Genomic DNA, 26,168 nt, shown 5'->3' with positions numbered 1-26,168 from the left:
ACACCATGCACACACACAAATATATTACACATTTTAGGTAATATAATCTGATTACTTTTTGAATACTTTTGACCCAACTCATTTATCACATTGATTTGAATAGAATAATCTTGTAGCATATTGATATAAAAACACAAAGAGAAAAAATCATTATTCCACTATTTGTTATTATCAACAGTGAAGTGCATTAAACATGTCAGGCTTCTCAAACTGGGGTTTGTGTAGGAACTGCAGGGGCTTTGTGGCCTGAGTGGCCTATAAATTTTCCTTGTAATTATAGCCAGCTAACACCGCTCTTGTGTGTGCAGTTCCACAAAACTGGAAGATAAGCACTATATAAGCAATAGGAAAACTCAAAAGATAAAATTAGATTTTTTTTTTTTTAAATTAGAATTAGTGAGAATCAGTGAATCATAAATAATTTTGTGAATATTAAGCAATCGTGTAATCAATAAAAAAGTAACTGTACTCTGATTACGAGTATTTTAAAATGTTATATAATCTAATTACAAGTATTTGTATTAGGAATTTGATTACATAATTCAATTACATAAATTACTACCCAGCACTGGCAATAATCTTGTCAGCCTGATCAATGCATTTTGAACAAAACTCATTAATACATTTTAATACACAGTCATGATCCATGCTTCAAAAGCAATACCAGACACGAGTCTAATAAATAGATTAGATATGCAAGGATTATTTTCAGTATATGTCTTCATAGCACACCAACGCAAGGATCTTTTGAGTTAAACGGGACTTATTCTGTCAGGGTAAAGACTAATGCTGCCTCCTAGTGACAGCTTATATGAACTACCATATAGACATTAGCACAAAATCATGTTTGTTCTTATCACACTGTTTTGCGAATAAAATAAACATATTTTTGATTCATGTGGAAAAATTTACTTCAGATAAATCTTCTACCAATTTCATTGTATTGAATTACACAAGGTGTATAATCACCCGAGAGACATCAGAATAACTACACTAATAAGGTACATTTTTGTTCATGTTTTAATCCCCCTCTGTTCAATTTTGATTGCATAACTTTTTCCACCTTTATAGGTTCTCAAAACGGGTAAGAGCAGTTATGTAGACTAAAGAACAATAGAACATTTAGGAAACTGGTTTTGAAAAGAATTGGAAAAATGTAACCTTCCAAGATTCAGTCAAGTACTTCGTAAAAGATAGGACATGAAATGACTTCAAACAACAAAGATCAGGCTGTTCTACCAAAGTGAGCAATTTAACATAAGGCCAGCTGCAACACTGATAAGAGCTAGTTATTTTGCTGAAATTGCAGGCATTTTCTCTTTCAGTACTTTGCTGATTTTAGGCTGTATGAGAGAACAGCTAAAAGGAGAAAAGGCCAAAATAGTATCACATCTGGATCTTGCAATAATCCATGCCATTAAACAAAACAACATATTTTGTGATTGGCTGCAAGAACTGGAAAACTTTGGACCAAGTTTTTTGGCCACTTCATGCACTCTTAAAAATAAAGGTTCTGATCCATAGCGAATCCAAGAGGCCCTAATATAGGAATATCCTTGAACAGAATCTAATGGCTTGGTTAGAAGGCTGTTACATGCTGTAAGCTAAGCTTGTAGGTTAAAAATGAAAAAAAAAATATGATCCCTTAAATAACCTATAGTGCTACAACAGCTTTATTAAATAAAAGTAAAGGGACTGAAGGAATTTTTTTTTACTGAATAACACAAATGTACAACCTTTCAAAAGGAACATCTTTGTACCTCATTTACCCCTGGCCTAAACGGTGCATATTACCTTTTGAAGGGGGACCACCCCAGTGAGAGCTTTCATAGCTTTTTTTGAGAGACTGTATTGTATGTCACTTTCAATTTGCATCATTAACAATAGATTCTCATAACATAATACAATTAAAGGGGAAAAATGTTAAAGAAAGACTTTCAAACAAGATTTATGTAGTACAAAGGTCTTTATTTTGGCCAGCAGACTTATGCCATGAACTCGTAAGGGATGGGCTCCAGGAGCTGAGGCTCGTTGTTCTTGGTGCTGACAAAGTGAGCTGACCGTGGAGCATCAGGCTGAAAACAAGAGACACATCAACACCACAAACAACCAAAGAACATCAGCCAGAGCTGTAATAATGCCATGTTTTACATATTCTGTCATTTTAACTAATGTAAATTTAATGAAATATCATAATGGCATTTTAATTTTAATTCAAATAACCATTTGCAACATCTGAACATGAAACCTAATGTTTACATCAGGGAGTTCAATGTAATGCATGGTTTCACTGTGCACATTTGTCCATATAAAAGTAAAAGCAATCAATTTCCAAGTTCTCATACCTGGCGTTTAAGCTCAATCCAGGTGCCCTGCTTCTTGGCCTCCAATTTTTTCTTCTCATTCTCCTTAACACGCTGCAGAAAGCTGTCTCTGCTCTTTGAGTGCTTAATATGCTCAATACGCACATTAATTCTCTTAGCCAGGATCTTGCCCCTAGAAGGAAAACCAGTAATTGGTCACTTAAACAACCAGAATTGGTCACTTAAACAACAAGAATTGTTGTGCATTTACAAGCTTTATCAAAGAGAGGCATGTTTCCTTATTGACAATCTGGCAAAGGCATTAATGTGCCAGTCCAGGGTGCATAAGGATGACTGCTCTTCCCCATATGAATGACCACACAGGACACTGGATGGCCCTTATGGCAAAGTGAATCTGGGGCATTACACATTAAAAAGCTTCATTGATATGGATAAGTTCAGAACTCATTAGCTCAATAACTTGAGAACATTACTGGAGTACTGTGTGAGATTATATACACATTTAAAATGCAAGTGAATGGCTGCCACTTTGTTTGACGTCACACACAGCGATCGTGACGGTAATCACAACACCCCTCTCGTGAACACTCGTATGATAAGAGTATAGTAGAGATACAAAAAGTGGCATCAACAGCAATATATGTAGAAACACTAACCCATGTGGTTTCTGTACTTGTCTGACAGATGTAATGTTACATTGAAATGTCATGTTCAGGGCAGTACTTACTTGACTTGCTTGTTGACAATGATGCCTACAGCATGCTGTGTAACATTATAAACACGTCCTGTTTTGCCATGGTAGCATTTATGAGGCATTCCCTTCTGGATTGTTCCTGTGCCCTGGATAAAAAGATGGGTTTCTTAGACATTGTCTCAATTCTTAAAGTACACTAAAACATCTTTCACTTACCTTGATGTCTACAATGTCACCCTTCTTGTAGATGCGCATGTAGGTGGACAGAGGGATTGGGCCTGTTGTGGAATAAAAAGCAATGTCAGGTTTTAAGTTTTATATAAAAATGTTTATAATATGCTAAAGTTCAGTACAAAATACATACAGCACAATTCAAGTGAACTCACCATGCTTGCGGAAGGGCCTGGCAAACATATACCTGGTCCCCCTCCTCTTGCCTCTGGTGTTTGTCATGATGCCTGATTACTGGGTGCAAGAGAGGCAAAAATAAAGTTAGAAAAAGTTTCTAAAAATAAAATAAAAGTAGTTCTCAATCACTTCTCAAACACTACGCTTGATATCCAACTACAATACTAGAGTATATTTAATATCACACTTAGTTAACAGCCTTTGGTCATCTCTGACTGTACAGAATAATTGAATGTAACGTTAACGTGTATAGCATTAATTCCAATAACGATTAACAATGAATCATTAAAGGCAGTTAAAGTATGACTATGAACACATCAAGACAAGTCTTATTGACATTAGTTACAGCCCTATGAAAATTCAGTTCATGACCAAGAAATACATTGACAATAAGGAACCAAAGTGATGCGACTTCTTGCAACTCTCGTAAATATTTCTACGTGTTCGAAATACAACATATACATCAATCCGAAAAAATTTACTATTTTTTTAATCCACGACTCTCGCATAGCCTGTCCACGCATGGCCCACATGGAAAGGACACGCTGCATCTTGACTCTGTATTTTACTCTTTACGGCATCCAACAACGTACATGCGGCACTTAATTTCGATGCCATGCTAGGCTATGTTTTTTTTGGGCGTTTTGTGTTGCACTTTTGCTCAATGAGAGGTATGTAACTAAGGATTTAATACATAATGTCTGGAGCACATCTTACCCCTGGTTGCTCGCAAGATGGCGGGTACGGCGGAAAGAGAATGATGGGGTCCTGTGGCCTTCCCTTCAAAGCACGAATAGGAAGACTACTTATTTGCCTGAGTAAAAATAGCAGTTTCTGAGCTGTTGCTCCACGAGCAGTGATATCATCGCCATACAAAAATAGTTTTTTATTTGACGATTTCCCCCCCCCCTATTTTTAACCTGCCTGCGAGAGCATACCATGGAGATATATAAGTATATTCCAAAGAATCATATAGATTTATAAAAAAAATAAAAAAAAATAAACTAAAAAAATAAACGAGAAGCTTTAAAACCAGGTTAAGTTTTTTAATTAAAAATTTAATAAACTAATTAAGTTATGCCTCAAATTAACATTATTTTTGAAAAATCACACAAACCCACAACCATTTACTTTAAATATTTTAAATAAGCAGCTTTAACTGGGATAGTTTCACGAAAACATTTTAATTTGTAAATGAAAATGCATTGAATTAAACAAAATCCTGACCAATCTATGATCCTGACATAAGCATTAACATAAAAAACAAGCTCTGTAAGTGTAGATTTAATTTACCTGTTTTTAAATAAAAAGGATTAACTGGGTTAAGTTAATGGGGGAAAAAATATTATTTAATAAAAAATGTAATAAATTAAAACAAATCCTGACTTAAAAAAAATATCACCGCACAAGCTATCTGCTGAATTGAATATACTATCAAATAAACAGCATAATGCACATACATGTCTTTAAGTGTTCATTAATGTGTTCTATTTGTTTCTATTGTATATTGCACTTATTATTTTATAAAAATGTCTGGCATGTATTAACTAATTTTATATTTTTATATTATGTTTTATTGTATTCTCTTTATGCCACTGTTTATTAATGCCAAAATGATTTGAATAATAACTTAATCAGGCGCTGGGGCACTAAGACCCCGCGCAGTTCCCTCTGGCAGGAGCGCAGTCTGTCCTCACGGGGACTCCTTTTCGCCTCCGCGCGGTGATTGGGTGGAAGATGGCGCTGGGCGAATGGAAATCCTAATGACAGTTTCCAAATTTGCCTCTTTTTGTACCATGGTAAGTAAATATCACTTCAGTCACGGATAATTGTACATCAGTACACGCGTGATGTTGTAATCTGTCGCGTGCTGCATTAGTTCTGTGAATCTGACTCCTTGGGTTGCCAGTTTTCCTCTGCTGCAGTTGCGAGCTGTCTTTCCGTCTGTGTGCCTGCTATGAATTTTGACTTGGGCCTAAATTATTTCTGTAATTGGGAAGATTTGCGAAACGACCGTATTGCATTTGTAACACAACGTTAAGCTTTTAAATTCGCCCGTCCTTATGGGATTTGCTGAAGGCAGCAAAGCAGAGATCTGCTAACTGCTGAGCTGAAGTGTCATTCAGCACGGGTTATGATCGCGAGATGTGCTTAATAAGCGCGAGACAGTGACATCTAAATAATCTCCGGTTGTTATTTATGTGTAATAAATTAGTACAAGCATTCAGATAAGCAGTGTGTTGCAAACGTGAGCAATGAGCATCATGATGATGTAAAACGCGTTCAGTGTACCTGTGCTTCAGTGCTAAGCTGTTGCCAGGTCGGTCACATCGTGATTTCATGGTCCCATCCCCTCTCTGCTTCTCTCTAACGTTACCCAATATGTGCCTCCATATCTTATTTGCTTTATCTGCGTTTTGATTGTTAATTCCATTTTTACCATGGCGTTTGACGTTTTTAAGTGTAAAAACTACGGCAGTGAAATGCTAATGACTGCTAATGTAATTTTACCTGCTGTAAAAAAATAAAATAATTTTGTGCTGCATATATTTTTTAATAGCGTTGTTTTTATGTTCACATTTACGTGTTTTTTGTGGTAGGCTATTACAATTTTAAAACTTTAATTCTTAATCAATGGATGTTGCAATCTGACCAAAAGTGTCTCACATGCATCAAACGTCTTCTGAAATTTACCATGGTGAATATAGCTCCAATATCACACACAATATCAGTTACTACAATGAACCACAATAGGTTTAATAGTATCTCCTTCTGGACACTGCTCAATTTCTAGTCATTTTATTTATTTATTTTTTAAGAAAGTGGTGTGTAATATAAACTTACCATAGTTTTATTGTAGAAACTAAGGATACCACCATATCGGTATCAGCCTATATACGTTAATTTTTAATGTTATCGTTATAATAAATGGATTATTTCATTCAGCTGAGACTTCAGATGCGCACTGTTCACCATAATGGATTTGAATTGCTTAAAATATGATTGGAATCAATTCGAAAGGGAAAATACAGTTAAGCGCAACATGTGCAGTGCAAGCCTGTCAAATAGACTTAATTTTAGATTTAGTTTCTTTTTCAAAAACATTGATGCATTATTAATAATAACTAGCACTTTTATTTTTTCTCAGATTATTTTCATCAACAATATGGTTTAATTAAAATCACTTCATTATTGTCCATGCAGAGGCTATTCCAATTTATTTATCCATGGCACATGCATTTTGATTCTTTGTATGCAAGTAATGTTGTCCAATTACTTGTTTGCATTATTTAAGCATTATTTTATTTATTTGTAAGACAATAGTCTTTATTTGATAAAGAAACTTGGACCTTAGGTGTAAAATTAATTTTAAAACTTACACTGGTTCAAACTAGGCTACTAACTATACTGTTTAATTTATGTTGAAATGCTTGGGTGGCTTTTAATGGTGAGACTTTTGTTTTTGTAATCAGGCTCTCAAAAAATCATACAAAAATTTGGATCAGCCAATATATTGGTTATCGGCTTTCAAATATAAAGAATTATTGGTTACCAGTATCAGCCAAAATTTTCATATCAGTGCATCCCTAGTAGAAACAATAACTATGTGGTAAAAACTGTGGTTATCATGATCATTTTTGTAAGGGATTCTCTATCCAATGGTAAGCAGGTGTAAAAACCTGAACAACTGTTCACCTGTTCCGTTTCAGGGCGCCAATGCCTCCGCTTTGGAGAAAGAGATTGGCTCGGAGCAGTTCCCTGTCAACGAGCATTACTTCGGATTGGTCAACGTAAGCAAAGGCGTTTCCTGCTGTCTACCATAGTCTCCTCCATGTTTCTCGTCATGCTCTGGTTTCAGTGTGTGTGTTCTGTGTGTTTCGATCCACAGTTTGGAAACACCTGCTACTGTAACTCTGTACTCCAGGCTCTGTACTTCTGCCGGCCGTTCCGGGAGAAGATCCTCGCGTACAGGAGCCAGCCGCGCCGCAAGGAGAACTTGCTCACCTGCCTGGCCGACCTGTTCCACAGTATAGCCAACCAGAAGAGGAAAGTTGGCGTGATACCCCCGAAGAAGTTCATTACACGACTACGGAAAGAGAATGGTAAGATGAGCAGGAAGGGATTGTATTAAAATTCAGTTTAATGTTCTCAGTTACTTCTCGGTTTCAGTATGGATGCTAGTTCTAGGTCAGAAACATTAAAGCGGTACAGCACATGAAGTTGTTCTTACGATGCATTCAAGTCGTAAACAAAATAAGCAAAACCAGCACCAATAAACAATGAACAACAGCAATAACTTTTTTTTCGTTGTACAAGTACAGCTGTATCACCTAACCTAATATTGCAACCTAATATATATAACATATATATTGTGCACATTTGAATTGTGCACATTTTTTGCATAGTATCTAACAAATAAATAATATGCATATAGCAAACCATGAATGATGAGGTATTAACAATAAAATAGTTAAATATATGCTCTGTCTTACACAAAACGGTAACAATTTACAATAAGGTCCCATTAATTAATGTTATTTAATGCATTAACTAGCATGAACTAACAAGGAGCAATTCAATTGTTACAGTATTTATTCACTTTTGTTACTGGTGGTTAATAAAAATACAATTGTTAGTTCATGTCAGCTCAGGTCCAATAAATAACATTTATTGATCCAACTTTTAATTTGAATAAACTACTGGTAAATGTTTTAGAATACTTTTTCATTGTTAATTCATGTTAACAAATGGAACCTTATTATAAATGTTACCATATAACTTTAATATTTTTGAAATACAGCAATGCAATTGTAATATCGCAAAACCATCTATTTCGGAGTTGTTTTCTGCCTTCTTTTTTGTGGACACCCACATTCAACGTTACGACTCGGTATCTCGGGTCATTGACTTGCACGTGACTTATAATTAAGATATTTCTGACTTGAAGTTTTGAAGACCACAATAATCTAGATTAAGCGAATTAAATTAGAAATGTACATTTTAAGTGGTTTTGACACATTTGATTCTTAAAGGCCCCATTTACACCTGATATTAAGATGCATTTTGGTCGATCAGATCACAAGTAGACTAGGTAGACACATACCCGTTTACACCTGGTATTTTAATCCGTCTCTTTTGTTCACTTTCAACCACTTCTGTCCTGATTTCTTTGAGGGGGAGGGACTATGGGTGGGTAAATGCATGGTTTCTTCAGATCTTTCGATCTAATGGACAAAATAAGCTCGCATAATTTACATATGAATGCACCAAAGACGACAGAAAAACATACGTTTCTGCTCTGAAAGCCGCAAGACCACGCTGAACGCGGTAACTGGGTGTTAGAAATCAGGAATGGTGAGAGGACATTGTGCTTGGGACATTTTTCGTCTTCAAAACAAACTTGGGTCTTTTGCCGTCAAAATTTAAATCCCGTCTGGCTAACACTCTTCCCGTAATGTTTTAGAGAGTAGGCGGTCTTTTGTGGCTGTTCAGAATGTGTTTTCGACTTCCTCTTAAAGTGGTCAAAAGTGGACAAGCTCAAAACGTTTTAGAACCTTTTTACAGCTGTATTTAGTGTCGTCCACTTGTGATCCGATCGACCGAAACGCATCTTAATACCAGGTGTAAACCGGGCTAAAGACATGATTCCTTGTGCTATTTTATGCAACATTCTTTCTCCCTGTCACCTCGCAGAACTGTTTGATAACTACATGCAACAAGATGCACATGAGTTCCTCAACTACCTGCTGAACACTATAGCAGACCTGCTACAAGAAGAGCGCAAGCAAGACAAGCAGAATGGCAAACTGGCCAATGGCACACTTGACTCACAGAACAATAACAGCACCCCGCCCTCCTCCACCTGGGTTCATGAGATCTTCCAGGGCACGCTGACCAACGAGACACGATGCCTCACCTGCGAGACGGTAATTGCACCTCACGTAACTTAACTGGATGCCGTCCAATAAGACAGGATCCTGATAATTCTGCTGACTGTGATTGGCTGTGCTTTGGTCTGAAGTGGGTCTTTGGACTTTGCTCTCTTACAGATAAGCAGCAAAGATGAGGATTTCTTGGATTTGTCAGTGGACGTGGAGCAGAACACTTCGATCACACACTGTCTCAGGTCCGAAAGCACACACACACTTAAACCCAATGCAAACATGAATATGCGTCCATTTTAATAAGCTATTCTTTTTCTTACTGGCCCCTTATAGAGGTTTCAGTAATACAGAGACCTTGTGCAGTGAGTATAAATATTACTGTGAGGAATGCAGAAGTAAACAGGAGGCACACAAAAGGTGAGCACACATTCATTTCTGTCAGCAGCTTCCTGATTTTTTTACTATATATGTAGTGAATATACTGGATACATGAATATCTGTCTGTGTTTGACTCTAGAATGCGGGTTAAGAAACTTCCCATGATCCTCGCCTTGCACTTGAAGAGATTTAAATACATGGAGCAGCTGCAGCGCTACACTAAGCTAAGCTACCGCGTGGTCTTCCCTCTGGAGCTCCGCCTCTTTAACACCTCTGGCGATGCCACCAATCCCGAGAGGCTTTACGACCTGGTCGCCGTGGTGGTGCATTGTGGCAGGTGAGTCAGTACAGATTTTGATGGAAACCAGGAAGCCAGAATGGACTTTCAGACCTTTATACATTTTCTTCCTCCTATGTTGACTGATTTCACAATACTTGTGAACAGAATCTCTTCATGTAAGCTTTTTGAAATTTGTCCTTGCAAAAAAGGAGAACTGTCTTGATTTGCTTCCTTGATCCGTAGCTTATTTTTATGTATGTGTGCTTTTACAGTGGTCCAAACCGAGGACACTACATCGCAATTGTAAAGAGTCATGATTTCTGGCTACTGTTTGATGACGACATCGTAGAGGTAAGCTGCCATCCGTCATGTATAAAAGCACCAGTCTTTCACTGAGATTTAGGGTTCCCACAGTTACGGAAAACTTGTAAATATTAGGGAATTTTTTATGGATGATTTGCAGGACTGGCAAATTAAAATCCGAAGTTATTGACTGAATAAAAAAAAAAAAAAATAATAATAATTCTCATAATTAAATCTAGAGTTATTATAGTGACTACATATATATACACTCACCTAAAAGATTATTAGGAACACCTGTTCAATTTCTCATTAATGCAATTATCTAATCAACCAATCACATGGCAGTTGCTTCAATGCATTTAGGGGTGTGGTCCTGGTCCAGACAATCTCCTGAACTCCAAACTGAATGTCAGAATGGGAAAGAAAGGTGATTTAAGCTATTTTGAGCGTGGCATGATTGTTGGTGCCAGACGGGCCGGTCTGAGTATTTCACAATCTGCTCAGTTACTGGGATTTTCATGCACAACCATTTCTAGGGTTTACAAAGAATGGTGTGAAAAGGGAAAAACATCCAAGATGCGGCAGTCCTGTGGGTGAAAATGCCTTGTTGATGCTAGAGGTCAGAGGAGAATGGGCCGACTGATTCAAGCTGATAGAAGATAAACTTTGACTGAAATAACCACTCGTTACAACCGAGGTATGCAGCAAAGCATTTGTGAAGCCACAACACGCACAACCTTGAGGCGGATGGGCTACAACACCAGAAGACCCCACCGGGTACCACTCATCTCCACTAGAATTAGGAAAAAGAGGCTACAATTTGCAAAAGCTCACCAAAATTGGACAGTTGAAGACTGGAAAAATGTTGCCTGGTCTGATGAGTCTCGATTTCTGTTGAGACATTCAGATGGTAGAGTCAGACTTTGTCGTAAACAGAATGAGAACATGGATCCATCATGCCGTGTTACCACTGTGCAGGCTGGTGGTGGTGGTGTAATGGTGTGGGGGATGTTTTCTTGGCACACTTTAGGCCCCTTAGTGCCAATTGGGCATCGTTTAAATGCCACGCCCTACCTGAGCATTGTTTCTGACCATGTCCATCCCTTTATGGCCACCATGTACCCATCCTCTGATGGCTACTTCCAGCAGGATAATGTACCATGTCACAAAGCTCGAATCATTTCAAATTGGTTTCTTGAACATGACCATGAGTTCACTGTACTAAAATGGCCCCCACAGTCACCAGATCTCAACCCAATAGAGCATCTTTGGGATGTGGTGGAACGGGAGCTTTGTGCCCTGGATGTGCATCCCACAAATCTCCATCAACTGCAAGATGCTATCCTATCAATATGGGCCAACATTTCTATAGAATGCTTTCAGCACCTTGTTGAATCAATGCCACGTAGAATTAAGGCAGTTCTGAAGGCGAAAGGGGGTCAAACACAGTATTAGTATGGTGTTCCTAATAATCCTTTAGGTGAGTGTGTATATATATATATATATATACTATATATATATATATGATACATGTTTAATTATAATCTTAAATAAATAAACTTTAATAAATAAATAATAAACCATATCTATTTTAATAAACCATAAAATAGATATTTTATAGTGTGTGTGTATGTATGTATATATATATATATATATATATATGTATATATATATACAGTATATTACGTTAGAATTACGTTAATGTAGGCTATGTGTTCACGAAAATGCCTTTTAGATATTAGTGCTGACAAATCGATTAATCGCATCTAGCATAAAAGTTTTTGTTTATATAATATATGGGTGTGTATATATATTATTATATATGTATATACACACACATATTTATACATATATATATGTGTGTATAATATATACACAGACAAACACATAACCTAGTGCTGTCCGATCGATTAATCGCGATTAATCAATTCTAAAATAAAAAAAATTGTTTATATAATATATGTGTGTATATATATTATTATCATATATTTGTGTCTGTGTGTATACATACATATATATATATATATATATATATATATATATATATATACACACACTGTATGTATGTATATATATTAGTGCTGGGCAAGTTAACGCGTTATTATCGCGTTAACGCATTTATTAATTAATGCCGACAATTTTTTTATCGCGCGTAAACGCAGTTTTTTTTATTATTATTATTTTGAAAGTCCGTTGCTCACTGGCTCTGAATACACATAGGCCTACAGTCAAACCATGATCACAGGAGGGGTGGGATGTTGGTCAGCCAGCAAATAACCCACCCAAACAAGCAGTGGAGAGGCTTTGGCAGGTTCTCTCAGGTGAACAGAAAGGGAGACAGAGCTCCGCGAGTGAATGACAGGCGCTCCATGGATAGTAACCATGCAACGTTTTCTGTGCGCTACGCAGCTGTAGCCTTTTTAACTTAAATTAAAATTATACATAACTTTACCTGATAGGCCTGCGTTTAGTTTAGCGGGGATGCTCTGCCATGTGAATAACTATTTAGATTCTGGAAACTCACAAACAGCGAGCCAAGGATCAGTCTCTCTTCCAATAATTTGTGCTGCGCGTCGTGTACAAAAAGTTAGACAATTCAACTTCGGCAACGCGCGGGCGCGTGCGTGAGGCGAGCATGACCGCAACAGTTTCACAGGAACGCACCCGCTTGTCGCTGCACCTGTGCTCGACCACTTCACCTAGCTCACTCTAGGCTGATTTATACTTCTGCGTCGGACCTAAGCCGGAGCCTCTACGCTATAGACTACGCGTTGGTTTTCATTTATATATCTGCGTCGTTGTCCGCGTTGACGCGCAATTACACATGCAGAGGGAGAGTGTGAAACCCGGGGATCGGTTCTAGCAATCACAGCGCTTGCGGTACGCGTAGAATTGACGTTACATTTTTGGAGAGATGCACGTCAGGGTACGCGCGCTACACAGCTACGGCGTGAGTTCGACGCAGAAGTATAAATTGGGCTTTACCTCTGTTTAATGTAATCTTACATTATTATGATTTACAAGAAATATTGTATTGATACTGTGTAAAGGGAATACTGCTGGTATAAAAGCACCTTATTTGTTTAAAGTTTTTGCAAACCACATGTTATTGCACTTTTGTAGCAGTACATTTAAATCAAAAGTGCGCAATACACTACTTTAGAATTCATTATTCAATATTGCGCGTAACAATGCGATTAATCGCAAGAAAATCATGCGATTAATCGCGATTAAATTTTTTAACCGTTGCCCAGCACTAATATATATATATATATATACATATACACACTGTGTATATGTATAAACACACACATATATTATATAAACAAACTTATATGACAGCACTAATATATATTAGTGCTGCACGATTAATCGTATCGCAATCGTAATCGCGATGTCAAACCTATGCGATTATATAACGCAAAATGCCGCGATTTTATATGAAATAAACAAATTAGGGCTATTAACACCGCATCTCTTCTTTTTTTTGTCATCCTTTGACTAGTGTTACATGATCCCGCTCTTATTTGTGCAAATGCCTAAAAACCATTTTGCACGACAAGAAGTCAAAAGAGAGCGCACTGCCTGTGAATGTCCTGAATGTGACTCACAGTATAACGCGCGCCAGTATAATGCGCATGCACAGACCGCGTGCCAGAATACAGTTCTCTTTCGAGCTTGAACGAACAATAACACACACAATTATGCCAAAATGTCGTTTTGTCGATTATCTTCATAACATATGAGAAAGTCTTATGATGGACGAAAAGAGTTGTGCTTGTGAGAGAATGAGGCGCTTGTGAGATCCGCGTCTCAGCAACGGCTGCTCTTAAAGGGCCAGCAGCAAATAAAGCGTTCTGTCAGTAAAGTTGATCAAAGAACAAAGGGAACAGAAAATTACTCACTGCTCTTGACTAAAGAAGTTTTGTAGCTTTAATAAGGATTAGTCTATATATAATTTATAATTCATGCAGCGCAGACTGTTTGATAACTTTATTCAATTTATGTAAATAAATCTGTATATAAATCCTCAATCCTACTTGTTAAGACAGGAAGGGCACAGGTAAATATGGCATTTATTATGGGTTTATGTGAGGATTGTTTGAAGTTCACTTAATTTAAAAGCTGTTATTTTTTTTAAGCCTAATAAATATTTTAAAAGTTGATAGCTTTCAATTATATTGATGGAATCACTGTAATGTTGGATGGCTATAATTAACGTTTAAAATGTGGGGTGTGTCGTCATTTTTACATCAATGGCTTATTGATCATTATAGGTGTTATCAATCATTTAGTTGTTGCTAGTTTGAGTTGAGAAATACACATTAATACACAGAATGATCACTAATCTGTGTGTGCATTTTACTTTAGAACCAAGCAAGTTGACTCATGAAACCATTTGTTTATTATATCGCAATCGCATATCGCAATCGCAATATTGACCTCATTAATCGCAATATGACATTTTCCCCAAATCGTGCAGCCCTAATATATATATATATATATATATATATATATAAACAGTGATATGTTTATTTGTTATCTTATATATTTACAAATAATTAATACATAAATAATCATCAGTAATAATAATGTTAAGTAAATCAAATCAGAGTTTTATAGTGAGTGAATGTGTATATATAGTTATATTTAGGTCTAATTTTTTTTTTAAAGATTATTAAATATTTCACTCCTAGAGAGCAATGTATAGCTTATGAAATATGTAAAAATCTTTTCATTTGTTTTATACAATTGTAATTGAAATGTCCAAAGCTATGTGTAATAAAGTTTCATGAGAATTGGTTTAATAGCATAATCAATGTGGGGTATCGATTAGAATGCGCAAAGTTCCATTAGTTGCTTTTATTTGAGGTGGCTCAACATGTGGATCAAGGTGTGGTTACTATACAAAAATTAACAACAACATTGACATCAATTGCAAATATGAAAAACCATCAGACACTAATAAATATACAACAAGCATGTTTCAGCAGATTTACAAAGGTTCAACAATAAATCTAAATCAATCTATATACAACATCAATATTCATAGACATACAACAAACAATATTATCCATGTATATATGGATTATAAGTCCCCAACAAACGATCTATACACATATAATCAATCATCCTTCACAAAAGCCAGTGTTTTGGTTCTAACAAAGCATTTTACTCAGTTGTAAACAGTTAGGATATGTAATTTGTCTGTCAGAAAATACAAAAAGTATTGATGCAGTCCACATATCAAAATATACCAGTCAAGGCCATCACTGCTCCTAGGCCTCAATTCCCATTCAAATGGCTTCCACCATGTCCATGTGCTCAGTCTTGATGATTGTAAAATTATCTTCCTGCATTTGTTTAAAAAAAATGTTTTGTTTCTCCCTTTAGAAAATCGATGCCCAGGCAATTGAAGAATTCTACGGATTAACCTCTGAAATTTCCAAGAACTCTGAGTCCGGGTACATCCTGTTTTACCAGTCCAGAGACTGAGAGAGCCCAGAGAGGCCAGAGCGGCGTCCCCTTACGGACACCTGTGCAGCAGGCGTGCCTGTATGCAGAACCCTGCTGCATCACACACACACACACACACACACACACACCCCACCCCTCCCGTCCAAGCCCTCCCTCGCCAGTCTCCGCGCAGCCGTAACGCTGGACGCCATGCAGTCGCAAGGCCCTTTGAACGTTGTTTGTCAGTTGTATTTTCGTTGTGGGAGCGTTTCATCACTCGTGTTCAGTCCTTTACTGTGGAGAGAATGTGTTTAATGTAACCGACTGTATGATATGACGGGGATTTGCGTTCGACTTTCATGCTGCGACCTTTTGATTCCTGTGGCTGTGAGGAGGCTGAAGACTTGTGCATGGGGAAAGCGGGTGTGTTATTATAATGACGGGGAGGGTCTAAAAGCTCTGGATACGGGGCATTTCGGGTTATGTATTTCTACCTTGTACAGAGTGATATTTGTATAAATATTATGAGAATTATAATAATATTACTGATATAGCCAAAAAAATGAGAATAGAACCAGAAAAGATGTATAACACTATGGTGCACTTTTGATACAGTTTTGTAGATGTTGGAAGGTTAATGTGAGGGTTTGCTTGAGACGGCCTGTTGTGAAATTATCATTTTCTGTTTTAAAGAAAAAGAAATAAAAGTGTATACACCAAGATAGGATGTATGCATGTAAGCATGTAAATACCAGCTATTACCAGCCTGCTGCGATTTGATTGGACCCCTGGTACATACAACCAAGGCTTGCCCAGCGCTGATGACTCATTCTCGGTCACTATTGCCCCTCAGTGGCCGGTCCGGATTACTGCAAGATGGAGAACTGCACAGCATCATTCCTTTTATCCAACCGCTCTTCTGCTCTCATTCTAGCTTTAAAGGTTGTGTGTTGTTTTGCAATTATTCGGTCCATTTGCTATGCTTAAAATGAGGTTGATGCTTGATTCTTTCAAATTTGTATAAAGCATTACATATATTTATTAGCGCTTAACAGCAATTCCTTTGAGGCCATACCAAGCCTAATTCGGTCTGTGAAGGATTTTATCAGGCATTGTCACTGACTGTGTAGCTTAGTCTATGAGGAGGTGTGAGCCTGTCTGAAATAGCACAGACTGAAAAGAGGCATGGGGGGACGAAGGCTGCACGGGGTTAGAGAATGGAGGAGAGAGGGAAGATAGTGGGGGAAGTGGGTGACACAGATGAGCATGCTGTTAATAGCACGCGCCGAGAATAGCTCTCACAGGGGAGCAACACAATGTGCATCTTTCCAGAAAGATGCAGTCTGAATGTCAGATGCTAGATAAATGGGTCTCATCCTACAGAGACACGTTGTGATACCTTCTGGGTCGTTCGAAATAGGTGCCTTTACCATTTTGAAAAGATTATTTTTTTAAAGCGAATTAAGGTTGGAAACATTCTATTAGACAAACAATGCCAATATATTGCATTTTGCCATGGCAAGCTAAATTCAAACATTGTAATTCATGTGTTTGCATGTGTCGGCGTTCAAAAAAGTAACATGGTTGAGTTTTACATTTTATTTAGCTAGTAGTCTTTTGCTCAAAGTCATGACATGTGTTTTAAAGAAAGAGAATGTAATGGTAATATATATACAATTTTCAATAATTAACATGTGCATTCCCTATACTGAAAAACCTAACAAAATATAAGATAAACCCCCTGTTTCACAGACAAGGCTTAATCTTAGTCCCAGACTAAAATGCATGTTTGAGATGTTTTAACTGAAAGCAACTTGCACTGACATATCTTAAAATATGTCAGTGCCATTGTTTGGTCTCAAGATGCACACCAGTAATGTTTTTTTCTAAGGCACGTTTATAAAAGCTATACTTAAATGTCCTAATTGAACTAAGGTCTAATCCTGGCTTAATCTAAACCCTGTCTGTGAAACCAGGCCAGAGTCATTAAAAAGAGAAGACACCTTTACGAGTTCATATCTTGTTTTCTTTTTGAGGGTTTTTTATTATTATAATGGAATACTTTATTTGGACAATGTTATGATGGTTGATGTAGCTATAAAACAGGGCACTTTTTTAATAAAATATAAAACATAATATTTAGTACAAATAAAGTATTTTTAAATCAAATATGTCCATCTCTATATAAGAAGGAGAACAAATGCAAAATACTCGCTGTAAAAAATATTGGTGGTTTAACTTTAAAAGTTTGTTGAAATAAAAAAATTGAGTTAATAAAAGATTGGTGTAATCAAAAGAAACTCAAAAGATTGTGTTATCAACCACATAAATTATCTTGATTTGACAAAAGAAAAAATGTTGTGATTACAAATCATGAAAAAAAAAAATATATATATATATATAGGCTTTTTTTTTTTTTTTACACAGTGTTTTAGCAAACAAACTGCTGAGTAGCCTACTGGCCAAAAAGGCGTTCTAGTGATAGCGAATTTATAAAAAATATTTTTTTTTTAATAAAATTACGTTAATGTAGGCTATATGTGTTCACGAAAATGCTTTTTACATCACACAGTGGCATCCTTTAGTTTCCAAGCAGCAGATTACACAGGTGACGGGACCTTCTGGTCTGAGAAGGAAAGCTCACCCCTCCCAGTCCCAGCGCCTCGCACAGCCGCAGTCGGTGGTGATGCTCGTGCAGACGCCGAAGAGCCGCTATTCCTGCTGGCAGTGAAGCTTCCCCGGTCCGGCATCTGATCACAGCATCCCGATCCCTCCATCCGTCCGCGCGGCGCTGCACCTGCAAACAGCGCTGCCATTTAATACAATGGAAAGACAAGGACGCAAAAGCATCTAAACAGGCGCCTCTCCTCTAAAAGACAAGGTAGGGAAGCCTCCAGATGGGGAGTGAATGGAGACCGGGTGTATTTGAAATCATTCTGCTTTGCATTTTACAGCACATAGCCTAAATGATTTTTTACTGAGTAAGAGCTGAAGCGTTATTATAAAGCTAAAAGGACTCAGGGGAAGCAATGGTTGCATTCAGCTGGAGTTTAGATGTTCTTTGAGAGTCCATGTGAATGTGATAGATAAAAGGATGCTGATGCAGGGGCGCTTTTATAAGAATTGGAACCCGCCTTTATTTAATATCAGCACTCAATAGGGCCCTCCCTTCATTTTTGATTTCCCATTCCCACCATTGTACTATATGATTCAAAAGTATCTCAATAATAGCCCGTTCCTATAGCCATTTAACCACTAAGGCAAAATCTTTAATTTATCTTAATTTGATTCCTTGTTCTGAACAAAAGAACAAAGACACTGTCACTAACAGAGAAGTAATGCATAATTAAAGTGAACAATGGCTTTTGTGATAATTATTATTGGCCAATGTTTCTGTTATAATGGATGGTTATAATCTCTGTTTTCTTGACTGTAAAAATGTCATTTTAATGGGAATATAATGTACAAATGCAGTAAACACCCATCAGTTGCTTAATATCTAGCACAGAAAGTAAAACATTTTTTTTAAATACATGTAATTTTGCAGTAAAATACTGAAAAAGTAAATGTAAAATGTATGAATCACTTTATAATTTACTTACTGATAAAATGGCAATATGTATAATTATATGGAAAAATATATTTTTCTATATTTTTAATTCACAGGAAAAGAGGCATTCCCAGAATTCACAAACCAGACATTTTTATATTTAATTTAAAAATGAGTTTTGTTTTGTTTTCAGAGTGTTTTACGATGCATTTATTCATAAAATATTATATTTATAATAATATAAATATTTAAATAGCTCAGTTATGTTGATGTTTTAAAATGAAATAATTTAATAACTTGTCGTGAGAAAATGCTAAATATATTTACCAAATGTCATTCCATAATGCTTGTAAAATTGTCACTGTATTTTTTGTATTTTTTGTTGTTTTTTACAGTGAAGTTCTGACAACCACAGCTGGTAGTTCTTTTGTAAATATTTTTTTAATATTTAAAAGGATAATGAAAATTCTGTCAGCATGTACCCTCATGTTGTTCCAAACATGTATGACTTTCTTCTGTGGAACAAAAAATATATATATTTTAAAGAATGTTGGTAACCATGCAGTTTCGGTTCCCATTGACCTCCATTATATAGACGAAGAAGAAAAAAAGATGCAATGGAAATCAATGGGAACCAAACTGTTTTGTTAACAGCATTCTTCAAAATATTCCCAAGCATATAAAAGAAAGCCATACAGGCTTGGAACAACATGATGGTGAATAAATGCTGGCAGATGCTGTACCAAAAATCTGTTTTTTACAGTAATGCCATAGAAGAACCATTTTGAGTTCCACAAAGAACATTTCAGGAAACAGTTCTTAAAAGAACAATGTTTTCTTAGTGTAAAGAACATTTGAATAATCTGAAGAACCCTTTTCCACTGTATGAATGTTTTGTGCCGTGGAAAGGATGCCAACAAAGAACCTTTATTTCTAATAGAGACTAGCTATACTCCTCATTATGTTTTTCTGTGTTTGTGTGTGTCATTTTAGACGGGAGGCAGAATGAGTGAAGAGTTGTCAGTTTCTCCCAGCTGGCTGGCTCAAGAACCCACGTGGGGCGGCAGCGGTGCGGGGAGCTTAGAGAACATCACCATCGGAACGTACCCACCCGCGGTCGTCCTGCCGGCGAGGCCGCCCGCTGAGCTGTTGGTAAACCCGTGGGACATCGTGCTGTGTTCATCCGGCACCCTCATAGCCTGCGAGAACGCCCTGGTGGTTTTGGTCATCTGGCAGAACCCGGCTCTACGCGCCCCCATGTTTTTGCTGATCGGCAGCCTAGCTCTTGCTGACCTATTTGCCGGTTTGGGGTTAGTCCTGCACTTTACCTTCGCTTACCTGCTTCGCTCTGACTCGGCACAGCTTCTGACTGTGGGTTTGGTGGTGGCGTCGTTCTCCGCATCGGTGTTCAGCCTGCTGGCTATCACTATTGACCGCTACCTGTCATTGTACTACGCCCTCACCTATAACTCTGAGCGAACGGCTGCCTTCACATACACCATGCTTGTGCTTCTATGGGGAGTGTCGTTGTGTCTAGGTTTGCTGCCTGTCATTGGTGTGAACTGCCTGGGCCAGGAGGCGAGCTGCAGTGTGGTGTGGCCCCTTACAAAAAACAACGTGGCCGTTCTATCCGTGTCCTTCCTTCTGCTGTTCGGCCTCATGCTACAGCTTTACATGCAGATCTGTAAAATTGTCATGCGACATGCGCACCAAATCTCCCTCCAGCACCACTTTTTAGCAGCGAGCCCTCACTATGTCACAACGCGGAAAGGCGTATCCACCTTGGCGATCATTCTGGGCACATTCGCCGCTTGTTGGATGCCCTTTACTGTCTACTCGCTCATAGCCGATTACACGTACCCGCCACTCTACACATACGCCACCCTGGTGCCCGCCACCTACAACTCGGTCATCAACCCCGTCATTTACGCCTTCCGAAATCAAGAGATCCAGAAAGCTCTATGGCTGGTGTGTTGTGGATGTATCCCTGCCAGCGTGGCACAGCGGGCACGGACTCCCAGCGACGTCTGATGTGCCTAGGGAACTGCACAGGCCTATAGGTTCCCCTACAAGAAGGGGCGTGTGCTCGTCACCTGTTTATGTCTTCCCCTATTGTTATTGTGACAACCACTGCCACACAATCTTTGCCTGATCCTGATCCAACCAGCTGCCACACCCTGTCCAGGAAAAAAGGGGTGGAAACGGATGCTGTGTGGCAGGCAGATGTAAATATCTTGTACATATATGCCTTTGCATTTTTTGTGCTTGTTTTGGCTTGGCCACAGTGACAGCCACCTGTTGCACGGGCTTTGAGGGAGGAGGAGGGGCAGCGCAAGCAAGGCGGTCCTCTAGACTGGATCCCAAAGCTCATTCATCTCTTGCTGCATTCAAGAACGTGCGCTGAACGTTAAGTAACCGCGGTGTGCTAAAAATAGACGAGGCGCTCGGTGATCCGCGCCTTGCGTCCTCCAAAGAAACCAACCTGGAGAACTAGAGAGAGAGAGAGAGAGAGAGAGAGAGAGAGAGAGAGAGAGAGAGAGAGAGAGAGAGAGAGAGAGAGAGAGAGAGAGAGAGAGAGGCGCGCTCTCTCTTCTGTTTGATTTAAATCTCGGCCGAATGTAAAATGTCCTCCAAAGCAGAAAACCATGAAGAGCTAACTACAATCTCAGAATGAGAACCACTCTAAACGTACCCGTCGATGCCTTTTTTTTAGTTTTGATAGGAAGTCGGACTATCTCCGCATCCTCTTCCATAAATGCAGGATGAAAGCGAGCGTGACCTGGGAGAAAGACAGAAAGTGTATGATGTTTATTCATCCCCCTGTGAATAGAGGCTCACTTCAAACAACTGTTGATTACAAAACGTGCTTGTCTGTGAGAGTAAGAGGTTTGTTTATATGCGGCGACATGATGCGGATTGAACCGAATGTATTTTCTATTGATTTGCTTTTAATTTTAATAGAGCACTGCTCCTTTAATATACGTTCAACTGGTAATTACTACTGGATATGGGATAGTTATCACACAATGGTTGCTCATAGCATTTTGCTTAAAATTGACATGTATTGCATTTGTAAAAAAGAGGATGATTTGGCCACAACATTGTGATCAATTTATTAGAGGGGTGTGTTGTTGAAACAACATGAGTGAATCTCAGAATGCTTGTCTGGGTCATCTTTCATCAAAAAAAAAATATATATATAGGCTATATATATATATATATATATATATATATATATATATATATATATATATATATATAGCTATATATGCCTACGTGTGTGTAGTTTTTTATTATTTTATTCATAATTGAAATCATTCTTTTTGGGTAAAACATGACATTGAGAAGTTTTCATGAAATTCATAAATTCTGTTAAATGATATGCCAGCCTTCATAGACTTCCACTTTAAAATGAGCCATCAGCAGATTTACAGTCAATATGATTTTTAGTAAACTGGTGAATCTCCTCAACCAGTCCACATGACAAGATTATGACGAAGAGAACAGCTGGCCTCTCAGAGCTGGCAAATGTCAGATGAGGGAGAATATTATAAAATCTATCATACTTTCATTACAACTGAGGCTGGAGTCATGCTATTATGAGCTGAAGTTCACCCTTGTTTTTACCTTATGCCCTCCAAATGCCAACCAGCCACTATCCATTTCAGTGCAGTGGCAGAATCCATCAGCGAGCAATAACTACGGACTGAGAGTTTCATCAAATTATAGCAATATTCTGGCAGCAATAACAGCCATGCCCAAGCAAAACCAACACCTCAGCTAGCCGAAAAAAAAAAAACAACCATGAATAACTCACCATGAAAATACAAGTGGATTCTAAGAACAACTGACAACTGCACTTATTTCAACATGCCCTGAATTATATTAGTAAATTTGGGATTAAAAAAAACATGAGCTGGACAGATGTCTCAATCCCTGCAAACATGTCCATAATCTCACTGCCTCGTGTTCTCTCATCCAGAAAGTGACTGTGCTCTGCCTCTGATCATTTTACGATATCTAACTATGAAATCTCTCTGTACACTCAACGTGACCTACTCTGCAGTATGCATTTGCTTTTGCGAAACTTAAAGATGTTTATGTATGAGGAAAGTAAATGCGTGACTGTCGGTGCATGGACGTGTGTGTGCGTGTACGTTTGAACGCATGCATATATGTTTGTCTCTCCAGGGACAATGATATAGTTGGGGGTAATAATGTATATTCCCCATAGACCTGCATGCATGGGTTAGAGTGGCTACCAGTCTTCCCATCGCGCCATCTTTACATCGTGCCTGCGGGTCGGACACACCCTCGTGACCTTTTTTGCCTGAGTGACCTCTATACGATTCCAGTGAAACAGCACATGAGCGGTAGCAAGCAGTTATGCGAGTTTTATAGGGCTTAGCATGGAGATGATGACCGGTCTGTTGGAGGTCCCCCAACCCCCCCACCCCCCCATTTTTTTGTAATCTGGTGCGCTTTACGGTCTCTTCTGAATGTATCGACAAAGACGTTCTTATCATTGCTATGGCATTCTACCGATCGTTTTGATCCTGTAAATAAGGCATGTGACTTTAAGAAGGCATGATGGCATTTCTCACCTGGTGTCATGGAGGGCTGGAGTGATGCGTATATTTGTAGGCCAACCCGGAAGTTAGCATCAACTTGGTTTTCCTCGACAAAAACCCAATAGGATTTTTCCATTGGCTTTTGGATTATTGCAGAAAATGTTGCAGAAAATCCAACAAAGGTTTATGATTCTTACACATTTTGTTCATAATGATAGTCTTTAGTAATGAACAAAACTTTTATGACTTTTGAAACCTGAATTCAATTGCCAGAAAAAAATAGCTAAATGCTAGACGTGTAAACGGACATCAGCGCCACCCTCGCTAATACTGCGTTCACGCCATGTCGTAGTAACAATAATTTCGAGATGACAATCTGGGAGGTGTTCACGTCCTCGGACTGGGAATTATGCGTCTCTATGTGTAACCAGATCTACTCGACCCACCCGAGGGGTATTTGAACGAGCATCTAGGCCGGCGCACTAACTAGCACCTCTTGAGACCATGGGAGTGACGTTTACCCGCACAGCTCTTAGGCCCTGTCCCAAATGGCCCACTTCATATGCACAATGGCTGCCGTGTGCGCATGTCTGCTAAGTCCATGAGACCGTAGGGTGTCCCATTTGTCTTCCCGACAGTGAAAGTGCTGTCTTGAAAGTGCAGACTAGTAGGAAGACCGCGAGTGTTTAGGGTGCCATTTAGGACAGGGCCTTACTAACTGAACTCTGTTACACTCAGTGCGCCTCTTGAGATCAAGGGAGTGAGGTTTACCCGCACAGCTCTTACTAGCTGGCCTCCGTTACATATGGTAAGGCTATATCAACACATAAATTAACCTGCAGCAGTCAGACTCGTGGTACAATAGGGGCTCTTAGAAAATTCCCAGCATACAAGTTGGAATCTCGTAATTACGTTAATTATGGCATGGCGTGAACTCGTTCAGTCTTTATTTCCGTTTGAGTTAGAATAGTTCGCAAGAGCACGATTATAAAAACAGCGAGGCTGTGGAAGCGATTAGTGAGTAGATGAGATTCCCTGTTCGGCATGATGACGTTTATTGCCCCCGAAAAACTCTGTAGTCCCATTTAGCCACTCGTTAGCCTTTTTCAAAACAAGTAAAAGCTTAAAAATCACAATTTTTAACCTCATTTCAGACCTCATTTCAGGCATTTAACCAAAAACCCATTGATTTCAGGATGATGTAAGCGGAGGCGCTAATATGCTAACTTGTTTCCGGGCCCACCAAAATACATACATCACTCTATTGTGCGAAGGTTAACCTTGGGCCGCAGTCCAGTGTCTCCTGTCGCCTGGGCATGCTTGTCTACAGCGGATTGAGAGGGTTAATGCCCGATGCACATGACCGGGAGATTATCGCGGTGACTTTTGAGGGTTAGTTCTTCGACTAAAACATCATATCTCCGTCTGTTTTTGAAGAGCTTTGTAAAATGATGTTATCATGCTTTGTGCCTGGTCTCTGATGGGTTTTCCACATGCAGATGGACGTTTGCCTATTGAATCCATGATTTAAATAGTCTTGTATCCAACTGTAGATGATTGTGCTTTGTAATCCAATGTAAAAGCTTGAAAAGCGAAGGGTGAAAAAGGGCTCGGATGGGAGTCTTGTCTCCTGTTCTGGTTTATTTGAAGAGCATAGAAGAGGAAATCACCTCTGGCTTGGTGTCTTGTGAGGAAACTTTCTACATTTACAGTAGGACTCGGACTCGTTCTGTACTTTATTTAGATACTAGAATCGAAATCTTGGAACAATCCGAGGAGCATTCGGGTGCTTCGGTTTCAGCATCTTGTGTACACGTATGCGTAGTTTTAACTGTGAAATGCACTTTATTTTTTTGATGCGAAAAGGCACAACAAATTACTTATCTGCAAATAAAACAATATTATAAGAATTATAATCAACATGCACTAATTAACATTGTAAAACATTGTGTTAATGTGTTGTATATTTTTCCAAGGTGTTGGTTGTATACTTTTATTGCTTTGGTTAGTTTAATGAACTGAGAGATCTTGTTAATTTTGTATTAAAAGAATGTGCTGTGCATTAAAAATATCCTCGCCTGGGTTTATTCACACTTGCGCATCAATTGGCCGGGTGCCTCAAATCCACTGTTGCCATGGCGATCCCAGTCTCAGCTGTACTGTTTCCATAGAGACATGAGGCTCGGAATCAAAACTGTCCTGTTTCCATGACAAAGGCACTGAGGTGAGCGATTTAACGTGATTCGTCAGATTTTTATTGTCGCGAAACTGCCGACCGCCGCACACATGCACGAAGACACCAGACATTACCAAGAAAA

General features: G+C 38.4%; 3 protein-coding genes and 2 long non-coding RNA genes across 5 annotated transcripts; 3 read left to right on the top strand and 2 right to left on the bottom strand.

Annotated features, from left to right (window-relative positions):
* Positions 1-1,947: 1,947 nt before the first annotated feature.
* rpl21 (ribosomal protein L21) lies at positions 1,948-4,282 on the bottom strand. Its single transcript, XM_056248784.1, has 6 exons — positions 4,144-4,282; positions 3,405-3,483; positions 3,235-3,296; positions 3,052-3,164; positions 2,346-2,496; positions 1,948-2,075 (listed from the first exon to the last, which is right to left on the bottom strand). The coding sequence occupies exons 2-6, from the start codon at positions 3,469-3,471 to the stop codon at positions 1,986-1,988; spliced, it is 483 nt and encodes a 160-aa protein (XP_056104759.1). The 5' UTR covers positions 3,472-3,483; positions 4,144-4,282; the 3' UTR covers positions 1,948-1,985.
* Positions 4,283-5,100: 818 nt separating this feature from the next.
* usp12a (ubiquitin specific peptidase 12a) lies at positions 5,101-16,449 on the top strand. Its single transcript, XM_056248921.1, has 9 exons — positions 5,101-5,225; positions 7,137-7,217; positions 7,316-7,529; positions 9,121-9,353; positions 9,477-9,553; positions 9,645-9,728; positions 9,829-10,026; positions 10,242-10,320; positions 15,667-16,449. Exons 1-9 carry the CDS (start codon positions 5,178-5,180, stop codon positions 15,766-15,768), a joined length of 1,116 nt encoding a protein of 371 aa, XP_056104896.1. The 5' UTR covers positions 5,101-5,177; the 3' UTR covers positions 15,769-16,449.
* Positions 16,353-18,440, bottom strand: LOC130083878 (uncharacterized). The gene is made up of 2 exons (XR_008806876.1): positions 18,374-18,440; positions 16,353-16,598 (listed from the first exon to the last, which is right to left on the bottom strand). It is a non-coding gene; the product is annotated as an uncharacterized LOC130083878 (long non-coding RNA).
* Positions 18,441-18,518: 78 nt separating this feature from the next.
* Positions 18,519-21,325, top strand: gpr12 (G protein-coupled receptor 12). Its single transcript, XM_056248922.1, has 2 exons — positions 18,519-18,610; positions 20,273-21,325. Exon 2 carries the CDS (start codon positions 20,285-20,287, stop codon positions 21,308-21,310), a length of 1,026 nt encoding a protein of 341 aa, XP_056104897.1. The 5' UTR covers positions 18,519-18,610; positions 20,273-20,284; the 3' UTR covers positions 21,311-21,325.
* A 3,691-nt stretch (positions 21,326-25,016) lies between these two features.
* Positions 25,017-25,921, top strand: LOC130083875 (uncharacterized). Its single transcript, XR_008806875.1, has 2 exons — positions 25,017-25,141; positions 25,192-25,921. It is a non-coding gene; the product is annotated as an uncharacterized LOC130083875 (long non-coding RNA).
* Positions 25,922-26,168: the final 247 nt, after the last annotated feature.

The sequence above is a fragment of the Rhinichthys klamathensis genome, unplaced genomic scaffold, assembly GCF_029890125.1.
Source record: "Rhinichthys klamathensis goyatoka isolate OS25496 unplaced genomic scaffold, OSU_Roscu_1.1 h1tg000059l_1, whole genome shotgun sequence".
Classification (NCBI taxonomy): Eukaryota; Metazoa; Chordata; class Actinopteri; order Cypriniformes; family Leuciscidae; genus Rhinichthys; species Rhinichthys klamathensis.
This window is presented reverse-complemented; position numbering and strand designations above follow the sequence as displayed.